Source organism: Scyliorhinus torazame, chromosome 12 (assembly GCF_047496885.1).
Source record: "Scyliorhinus torazame isolate Kashiwa2021f chromosome 12, sScyTor2.1, whole genome shotgun sequence".
Classification (NCBI taxonomy): Eukaryota; Metazoa; Chordata; class Chondrichthyes; order Carcharhiniformes; family Scyliorhinidae; genus Scyliorhinus; species Scyliorhinus torazame.
This window is the reverse complement of record NC_092718.1, coordinates 37,441,336-37,451,830: the sequence shown is the minus strand read 5'-3', so window position 1 is coordinate 37,451,830 and position 10,495 is coordinate 37,441,336. Positions and strand designations below refer to the sequence as shown.

Genomic DNA, 10,495 nt, shown 5'->3' with positions numbered 1-10,495 from the left:
AACAATCTTAATTCATCTATCAAATCCCTCCAATACATTATCATGTCCACCTTTCCATTTAGTTAGAGAGCTAAAGGATGATAATGCTTTCTCGAAGCCTGGAGTCTTTGTGTAATTTATTTCCCTTGATACCATCTCCCCATGAAGACAGGTCACTTAGTTACTACAGGCCATCCCAACATACTTGGATATAGAATTTACAGTGCAGAAGGAGGCCATTCGGCCCATGGAGTCAGCACCGGCCCCTGGAAAGAGTACCTTACTTAAGCCCACGCGTAAACCCCCTCATCCCCGTAACCCAATAACCCCACCTAACCTTTTTGACACTAAGGGACAATATAGCATGGCCAATCCACCTAACCCGCACATCTTTGGACTGTGGGAGGAAACCGGAACACCTGGAGGAAACCCATGCAGGTACTGGGAGAAAGTGCAAACTCCACACAGTCACCCAAGGCCGGAGTTGAATCCAGGTCCATGGAGCTGTGAGGCAGCAGTGCTAACCACTGTGCCACAGAAGAAATAGCTCTTTTAATTGTAACTAAATTTAATTTGAAGAAAACATTTTTTGGTAGAACTGAACTTGTTCACACAAGTTCATGAACCGATTTTTTATCCTCAAGCTCATGGTATAACATGAGGATTGGAAGAGCAGTTTTAGATTGCCGTTATCTTCTATTCAACTAAAGATACTAGTTATTTTCTTAATGTGCAGCAGTTACTCAACCAAGATTTTACCTTTTTAAGTGCAGTTGGGCGTTTTGCTTTTGGAATTTCCCTTTCCTTTCCTCGCTTTACTCTTGGGGCTCCAGAATCCAACGGATTATGAAATCCAATAAACTGCTGACTTTTATGTAAAGTTTTCATGCTTCCACAGTCTTTGACGGAAAAGAGTGTAGTTGTACCAACTAGAAAAACAGCAAGAGAATCTTGATTAGCAAAATATTTAAATTGCAACGGCCAGCTATCAAAGAACAATTTCTGTAAAAAACAATATGGCATACAGAAAATATGAGTTTCAACTGTGAAGCTTGGGGTACTTGTTGATGAGAGCAATTAGTATATGAGCTTTTTTGTCTCCGTGACCTGGGCTTGAATCCAGTCCAGATTGACTGAATGATAGTCATTCTGGTAGTTGCAATTGCCCATTCTAAAATCATCTGAGTCGTCAACTCCGTTCTATTGCGCAAAGAAAGCACCCAATTCAGATATTATAAGGTATTGACACCGGCTCAATCCAAGTGCTTTAATGTGGCAGTGGTTTACACTGCAGGCGAGACCTAGATGCAGGACATAGCAACATTCTGCCAAAATTGGCAACTATGTTCCATTCCCAACTGGAATCATCAACAGTGCAAAAATTAAAAATGACAGAAAAACGCGTGCTTGCAGAGTTACTTTAAAAAAATATATTTATTGTCACATGCAGGCTTAAATTAACACTGCAATGAAGTTACTGTGAAAAGCCCTAAGTCGCCACATTCCGGCACCTGTTCGGATACACAGAGGGAGAAGTCAGAATGTCCAAATTACCTGACAGCGCGTCTTTCGGGACTTGTGGGAGGAAACCGGAGCACCCAGAGGAACCCACGCAGACACAGGGAGAACGTGCAGACTCTGCACCTACAGTGACCCAAGCCGGGAATCGAACCTGGGACCCTGGTGCTGTGAAGCAACAGTGCTAACCACTGTACCACCGTGCCGCCCTTGTAAAAGAGATATATATATATTTTTTAAATTTAGAGTGCCCAATTCTTTTTTTTCCCAATTAAGGGGCATTTTGGAGTGGCCAATCCACCTACCTGCACATCTTTGGGTTGTGGGGGTGAGACCCACGCAGATACGAGGACAATGTGCAAACTGCACACAGACAGCGACCCAGCCAGGATCGATCCCAGGTCCTCAGGGCTGAGGCAGCAGTGCTAACCACTGAGCCACCATGCCGCCCCGTAAAAGAGATATGAAACAGCATTACACAGAATTTTAAATGTGTTTTGCTTTTCTATACAACTTTTCAAAATAACCACTACATAGATATGTAACATGTAATTAAAAAATAATCACTGATTCAGATTAATGCTAAATAAGGAAGCTGCATACAGGCTGGTTCAGTGATACAGGTAATCTATTCAGCCATTGTTTCTCTACAAATGACAGGAAAGGAAAATCTGGACTGTAGTCACATGAGGCAGTGTTCTTTTTACAGGAAAGAATGGGATACATTTTACATCTCTTATTTTCCAACACCTCCGAATAGCTGAACTTAAAAAAAAGTGTATACAAAATAGTGCAAATCCAGCAAACATAATTTCAATTTTATAATGAATAAGGACCAGCCAGTATTTTCCGCTGTCCATCCACTGCGGTTAATCCTCAAGTGTAATTTGCAAGTGCTTTCGCACTCTAATTACAGAAACATTATCATTGCTGGAGAGCAAAATTAAGCAATTACAGCAGCAGAATTTACCAGAGTATGACAGAGGTTTTGTGTTAGTCAGTTGCTTTGCTTTCATGGCTTGTTGTTGTTTCTCTAGTGCCGCTAACATGTCACCAAGGTCCAGTTGTACAGGGGCTTTACTCTTCCTCCCTGCTGCCTTATTCAGAGCCTCCTTGGGAAAATACAAAACATAACGAGACCAGGCACAAAGAGTCAGAGTACAATACCTTTTGTAAATAAATGTTGCCTCACATTAATCTCCATTTTACATTTGATAAATAAAGGTAACCTATCATATTGCACAAAATCTTATACAACCTGAACTTAGGTATAACTACAAAACTATTACATGGAGCAGGAAGTCATTTGGGGCTGGAGTTTGTAGTGTTTTTTCTGGCAAGGAGGAGGAATATGGGGCACGAGCACAAAATGTGAAAGCCACTAGATTCTTAATAATCAAGCTAAATTCTTAACTGAATCAAGCTTGCCTGATCTGCCCTTGTCCCTACTAAATATCAAACCAAGCATCACACTATTTAAGAAGCTTGCATATATCAAAATTCACCCAAAGCAAAACAAACTACACATTTATGCTAAAAGCTTTACCTCAACAAATACTTGCCTGTTGCATCGTTTATAACAATTACCACAACAGTGAGAATTAAAAATACGAAAAGAAACTGACCTGGAGTTTTTTCTGCTCCATGCTGATCTCAGAATACTCCTGAGCAGTAGCGAGAGCAGCAGCTAAAGCTTTTTTCCTTTGACTTTTAGCCCGTTTTGGAATAGCTGTAGTTATTGGAATAGGTGTCTGTACTATATTGATTGGAGACATCTCTGGCAGATCACCCAGCTAAAACAAGACATTAAAAAATTACTGGTGAAAATAATTAACATTATATTCCTTATTCATCTATCTTACAAGAAGGGCAATTTACTCAAATTACCAAACATCGAGGCAAAATTAACTTCAATGGTAAACTCGGATATTTTCGGTTTCTGTTCCAAAATGACACACATTTGTCCAAAATACTTTAGTGAAACACAAATTTTTAATGTTAACATTTTGCTAAATGTATGCATCTAAAAATGTGGCAGATGACAATACTCACCCCCAGTTGTTTTTTAGTGAGGTGACAAATGGAAGGATTTTTATTATGAGCATTATCATGGGCTTTGCTCTTGGAAACCCCAACTCCAATAATCAATTCTGGAAACTCACTGTCATCCTGTAACAAAGATTTAAACACTGCTAAAAACAAGAATATTTGACATATTGTAAGGGCCCTTCCTTTTGATTCACTTATTTCTTTTTTTTAAAAACGTTATCATCATTTTTGGTCCATGAATCTTTAATGGAGACGTACCTTTAAGTCGAGCAGGGGAAGTGAGGAACTCAAAATAGTACATTGCGCTGTGAAGTTTTAGCTTTTGAAAAGAGTTTCTTGCACCCGAGAGATCGGTGGAATTTGATTTGATTGGTTGGCTTGTGACCAATGGATTGACCAAGGACCGTATTCTGCTCGGCAACAGACAGTGATTGGGTTTTGCCAGGTGGGAGCCCTTCAGAAGACCCAGCAGGAAAGGGTTCTGGATGCTGAGAGGAGAGGTTGTGTAGAGCTCGGACTCTCTTTCCCAAATATGTTTTCTGTTTGCCGATTCTGAGTCTGCAGAGAAGTCTCGAGACCCTAATGAATCTACAGTGAAAACCATTACAGACTGAAATCAAAGACATACAAACAGAGGCCAAGACTGAAGAAAACTCCAGCTGGAAAATTTCCATCTGAAACGGAGATTCGTATCCTTTTACATTTAGAACTATTAAATAACTTTTATAATTATTTTACACCCATTTCCCCTCTGTGTTTGTCTGTCTTATGTGTATAGAGGGTGGGGGGAGTTAAAGAGGGGGGGGGGATTAGAAATGGGGGAATAGTTAACCCCCAGTTGTATTTGCTGCCTATTTAATTATAATGTGGAGATGTCAGAGTTGGACTGGGGTGGGCACAGTAAGAAGTCTTACAACACCAGGTTTCATTGGAATCACTAGCTTTCGGAGCGCAGCTCCTTCATCAGGCGACTCACCTGATGAAGGAGCTGTGCTCCGAAAGCTAGTGATTCCAAACAAACCTGTTGGACTTTAACCTGGTGTTGTAAAACTTCTCACTATTTAATTATAGTCATTGTTATTAATAAAAGTTGATTGCGTTTAAATTTACAAACCTAGTGACTGTAGTTATTGGGCAGCCAAAGCCTTGGAGTATTTTTAAAATTAAATTGGAGACGCCTAGTCAAATGGGGCTGGAATTGACCATGCACTAACCCAGGGTGTCGTAACAATATCTATTTACAGGTTACTGGTGACTGTTAGTGAACAAGTGTCTGCTGTTGATGCCAAGGTTAATAGGGTGAACATTGTGATGACAATGGAAGGTTTATTTAATGTGGTAATATAAAATCTTCAGAACAAATCAAATGATATTATTTGTGCAAAGCAGAACAGATACAAGATATTGAAGGAAGGAATTTAATGTAATAGTTTCATAACAAAGGAGACTGTATCAAAGATAACAGTAAGCAGGAGTTGTCTATTTCTTTCACCACGTCAAACGCATTGATCTTTTTCATTCGACATTGCCGTGGCTTCGATTAGCCAACTTGGCTGTTTGAAATTAAGCTCAAGACCTTCCTGATTTGCATGGCAGAGTCACATCCCATGCTGCATCTCACTCAATTGAGGCATTTGAGAAGCAGCTAGAACAGCAAAAGTTTCATAGTGTGCCTTATATGAAACGTTCAATACCTCAAAACATAAAGAATCAGGTTTCTGATCATCTCCAGTCAACCGCCCACTGGCAAACTGTTGTGTTTCAGACGACTGTCCGGCAGTCCAGTCACGACTCTTCTGCTGGCTTGGCATTCTCTGCGAAGACAAACTCTGCACCTTCCCTCTGGAGTTATCCTGCACATCAAGGAGGTCATGCAATAAAAACCGATCACTGCAAGCGGCTCAGATTTTCCTGAGAACGTGCGCTAGTAATGTAGTAATGCTGCTAAATTGACGTCATTTGTACAATTATTTGTGCCACACCAAAGTCTCGAGGGCCAATTACGCACCTCTGCTGTCACCATCACCCAAGTTAATTTACATAGCTCCATCCCTCATTAAAATTCTATGTTTTCCCGCTGCTGGCACTTCGTTTGAAAGTATTGCTGCTGATGACATGGCAGCGACCTGCTTTCTCCAAGACAGGAAAGAAAATGGAGAACTATTCACTTAAACTCTCAAGATAGTTTTACATATATATCTCCAGCACTTTCTGAAATGTTTGAACTATAGTTTGGTTGACTGCGTGGCAATTATTTGCTACACATAAGTCCATGAAGATGTTCTTGATGTTGGTCCCTCAATAAATTAAAACTAAAACAAGCCAAAGCTCCCAGAAATAGTCAAATTGCGACTTAAATAAATACCATCAAAATCATGCACTTGAAAGGAAACACGGGCAAAAGGAACATCATTTCAATACTTTAAAGAAAATAACTTGTGCATTGTTTTGAGGTGTCAATGAATTACAGTACATAACAAAGAACAACAAAGAACAAAGAAATGTACAGCACAGGAACAGGCCCTTCGGCCCTCCAAGCCCGTGCCGACCATACTGCCCGACTAAACTACAATCTTCTACACTTCCTGGGTCCGTACCCTTCTATTCCCATCCTATTCATATATTTGTCAAGATGCCCCTTAAATGTCCCTATCGTCCCTGCTTCCACTACCTCCTCCGGTAGCGAGTTCCAGGTACCCACTACCCTCTGCGTAAAAAACTTGCCTCGTACATCTACTCTAAACCTTGCCCCTCTCACCTTAAACCTATGCCCCCTAGTAATTGACCCCTCTACCCTGGGGAAAAGCCTCTGACTATCCACTCTGTCTATGCCCCTCATAATTTTGTATACCTCTATCAGGTCGCCCCTCAACCTCCTTCGTTCCAGTGAGAACAAACCGAGTTTATTCAACCGCTCCTCATAGCTTATGCCCTCCATACCAGGCAACATTCTGGTAAATCTCTTCTGCACCCTCTCTAAAGCCTCCACATCCTTCTGGTAGTGTGGCGACCAGAATTGAACACTATACTCCAAGTGTGGCCTAACTAAGGTTCTATACAGCTGCAACATGACTTGCCAATTCTTATACTCAATGCCCCGGCCAATGAAGGCAAGCATGCCGTATGCCTTCTTGACTACCTTCTCCACCTGTGTTGCCCCTTTCAATGACCTGTGGACCTGTACTCCTAGATCTCTTTGACTTTCAATACTCTTGAGGGTTCTACCATTCACTGTATATTCCCTACCTGCATTAGACCTTCCAAAATGCATTACCTTACATTTGTCCGGATTAAACTCCATCTGCTATCTCTCCGCCCAAGTCTCCAGACAATCTAAATCCTGCTGTATCCTCAGACAGTCCTCATCGCTATCCGCAATTCCACCAACCTTTGTGTCGTCTGCAAACTTACTAATCAGACCAGTTACATTTTCCTCCAAATCATTTATATATACTACAAAGAGCAACGGTCCCAGCACTGATCCCTGTGGAACACCACTGGTCACAGCCCTCCAATTAGAAAAGCATCCCTCCATTGCTACCCTCTGCCTTCTATGGCCTAGCCAGTTCTGTATCCACCTTGCCAGTTCACCCCTGATCCCGTGTGACTTCACCTTTTGTACTAGTCTACCATGAGGGACCTTGTCAAAGGCCTTACTGAAGTCCATATAGACAACATCTACTGCCCTACCTGCATCAATCATCTTAGTGCCCTCCTCGAAAAACTCTATCAAGTTAGTGAGACACGACCTCCCCTTCACAAAACCGTGCTGCCTCTCACTGATACGTCCATTTGCTTCCAAATGGGAGTAGATCCTGTCTCGAAGAATTCTCTCCAGTAATTTCCCTACCACTGACGTAAGGCTCACCGGCCTGTAGTTCCCGGGATTATCCTTGCTACCCTTCTTAAACAGAGGAACAACATTGGCTATTCTCCAGTCCTCCGGGACATCCCCTGAAGACAGCGAGGATCCAAAGATTTCTGTCAAGGCCTCAGCAATTTCCTCTCCAGCCTCCTTCAGTATTCTGGGGTAGATCCCATCAGGCCCTGGGGACTTATCTACCTTAATATTTTTTAAGACACCCAACACCTCGTCTTTTTGGATCACAATGTGACCCAGGCTATCTACACCCCCTTCTCCAGACTCAACATCTACCAATTTCTTCTCTTTGGTGAATACTGATGCAAAGTATTCATTTAGTACCTCGCCCATTTCCTCTGGCTCCACACATAGATTCCCTTGCCAATCCTTCAGTGGGCCAACCCTTTCCCTGGCTACCCTCTTGCTTTTTATGTACGTGTAAAAAGCCTTGGGATTTTCCTTAACCCTATTTGCTAATGACTTTTCGTGACCCCTTCTAGCCCTCCTGACTCCTTGCTTAAGTTCCTTCCTACTTTCCTTATATGCCACACAGGCTTCGTCTGTTCCCAGCCTTTTAGCCCTGACAAATGCCTCCTTTTTCTTTTTGACGAGGCCTACAATATCACTCGTCATCCAAGGTTCCCGAAAATTGCCGTATTTATCTTTCTTCCTCACAGGAACATGCCGGTCCTGTATTCCTTTCAACTGACACTTGAAAGCCTCCCACATGTCAGATGTTGATTTGCCCTCAAACATCCGCCCCCAATCTATGTTCTTCAGTTCCCGCCTAATATTGTTATAAATTAGCCTTCCCCCAATTTAGCACATTCATCCTCGGACCACTCTTATCCTTGTCCACCAGTACTTTAAAACTTACTGAATTGTGGTCACTGTTACCGAAATGCTCCCCTAACGCTGCAGAAACATTATTCATGTCATTACTCATAATTTGTCTAGTCTAATTTGTCTTTTATCAGAGGTTAGAGTCCAAAAGACATAGTAAATTTTACATCAGAATTTATGAAGCATAACCATGCAGCATAAAATAACGACAACAACTTTGGATAGATTCACAATTCATATTTTCCAATTTATTGCTTCAAATTTCTGTATGGTGATTTAAAGTTCTTTCACCGACACGGAGGTCAAAAGGGACCAGTGGAGACACCTTGATTTTGTCAAAGTTTCACGTAAAACTAGAATGATTTAGTATAGTCACTGACTGAAATGTAGCAACATTAGTCAGCAAAAACAAAATACTGTGGATGCTGGAGATATTCAATAAAACAAAAGATGCTGGAAATACTCAGCAGGTCAGACAGCATCTATGGAGAGAAACAGAGTTAATTTCTCAGGTTGAAATTACCTTTCATCAGAACCGACTGAACTGAAGTTCTCATAAATGGCCAGCAAGAGCTTACATGTTAATGCTATTTGCCTCCCCAGGTGCTGCCTGCCGTGCTCAGTATTTCCAGCATTTTTCGTTCCAACATTAGGCATCAGTTGCACTGCTTCCATTTCACTGTAATGCTCATTGCATGAGCATGACAGTAATTAGAAATTTACAGAAGTATGGACTAATTATCAACAGTGAGAATTAGACTATGAATTTTACTAGCTTTGTCGCTGACTGCTGTTGCTGAAAAACATGAATAAGTTGCACTAAGGCAAGCTGACATGGTAACAGAACACAGTATACAAGTCTTCTAAGCTCCAACTAACAGAGAGCGAGAGGGTGGGCGGGACCCAGCAGGTGAGAGCCACACGCACATGAGAGAAAAAGAGATCGAGACAGACAATAAACATATACAAGCAGGGGCTGTCAAAGGAAGTTGCCTATTTCTGCTCCTGTTTTGTATGTTCATATGATTGTGGGATGTTACAATAGTGCCAATTAGCAGTGGATTTAGCTTACCAATTGGAAGGCATGCAATTTTCTAGCTTTTAAAACAATTTAACCTTGGATAGTCCAAATTCTCAACTATGAAACAAGTATACTCACATAAGTATACAAGTATACATACATACCTGTGAGTTTCGCACATTTGCAAGTCTGCCACTTCGGCCACAAGAAAATGTGTGGATCCTGTCCATCCCAAATCGTTGTGGTACTTGGGACGCTACATTTGCCCAGCTGGGGCCACCTGACAAAAAAGACCATTCAACCACATTAATTGAAATGTTAGTTTATAGTTATTAATGCATGTACTAATAATATTTGTGTATTAAAACACACCAAAATGTATAAAATCACAAGATGCCAAATTTTATAAATATCAGAAATTAGGTCATCTACCTGCATGACCAGGGAGGCGGTGTAGTGGTATTGGCACTGCCTACAAATTCAGTGACTGGAAATCTGGGGACTTAGGTTCAAATCCCACCGCAGCAGATGGTGAAGTTTGAATACAATAAAAATCTGGAATTACAAGGCTGATGACGACCATGGCACCATTGTAGATCGTCATAAAAATCCATCTGGAAATCTACTGTCCTTACCTGGTCTGGCTTACTTGTGACTCCAGATGCACAGCAATATGGTGGACTCACTGCCATGTGGCAGACTCTTAAATGCTCTCTGAAATGGCCAACAAGTCACTCAGATCAAGGACAATCAGGGGTGGCGATAAATGCTGGCCCAGCCAGCGTTGTCCTCATCCCATGAATTAAATGAATGTGGGTGGGATTCTCCATCCCGCCAGACCCATTTTCTGGTACGGCGCGCCCCCGCTGGTAGCAGGATCCTCCGTCCCCATTGTGGCCACCCCCACGCTGTTGGGAAATCAACACGCATGAGTGCGCTGCCGGCGAAGCGGAGATCCTGCTGACGGAAAATCCCCCCCGCCACTGTAACTTAATGAATAAATGTTCATTTACACTTGGAATTTTGCAATCATAAAACGGATTATAGGGGTGGCATGTGGCGCAGTAGTTAGCACTGGGACTGCAGCGCTGAGGACCCGGGTTTGATCCCGGCCCTGGGTCACTGTCCATGTGGAGTTTGCACATTCTCCCCATGTCTGCGTGGGTTTAACCCCCACAACCAAAGATGTGCAGGATAGATGGATTGGCCATGCTAAATGCCCC

At 42.1% G+C, this 10,495-nt stretch overlaps 1 protein-coding gene across 1 annotated transcript in view; it reads right to left on the bottom strand.

Annotated features, from left to right (window-relative positions):
• secisbp2l (SECIS binding protein 2-like) overlaps window positions 1-10,495 on the bottom strand; it is a 121,834-nt gene that overhangs the window by 54,037 nt on the left and 57,302 nt on the right. The window contains exons 8-14 of the mRNA XM_072470250.1: window positions 9,437-9,552; window positions 5,241-5,399; window positions 3,550-3,666; window positions 3,123-3,290; window positions 2,468-2,609; window positions 739-908; window positions 592-623 (exon numbers count right to left, since the gene is read on the bottom strand). Of these exons, the coding sequence (XP_072326351.1) occupies window positions 592-623; window positions 739-908; window positions 2,468-2,609; window positions 3,123-3,290; window positions 3,550-3,666; window positions 5,241-5,399; window positions 9,437-9,552 (904 nt within the window). The remainder of the gene's footprint in view (window positions 1-591; window positions 624-738; window positions 909-2,467; window positions 2,610-3,122; window positions 3,291-3,549; window positions 3,667-5,240; window positions 5,400-9,436; window positions 9,553-10,495) is intronic.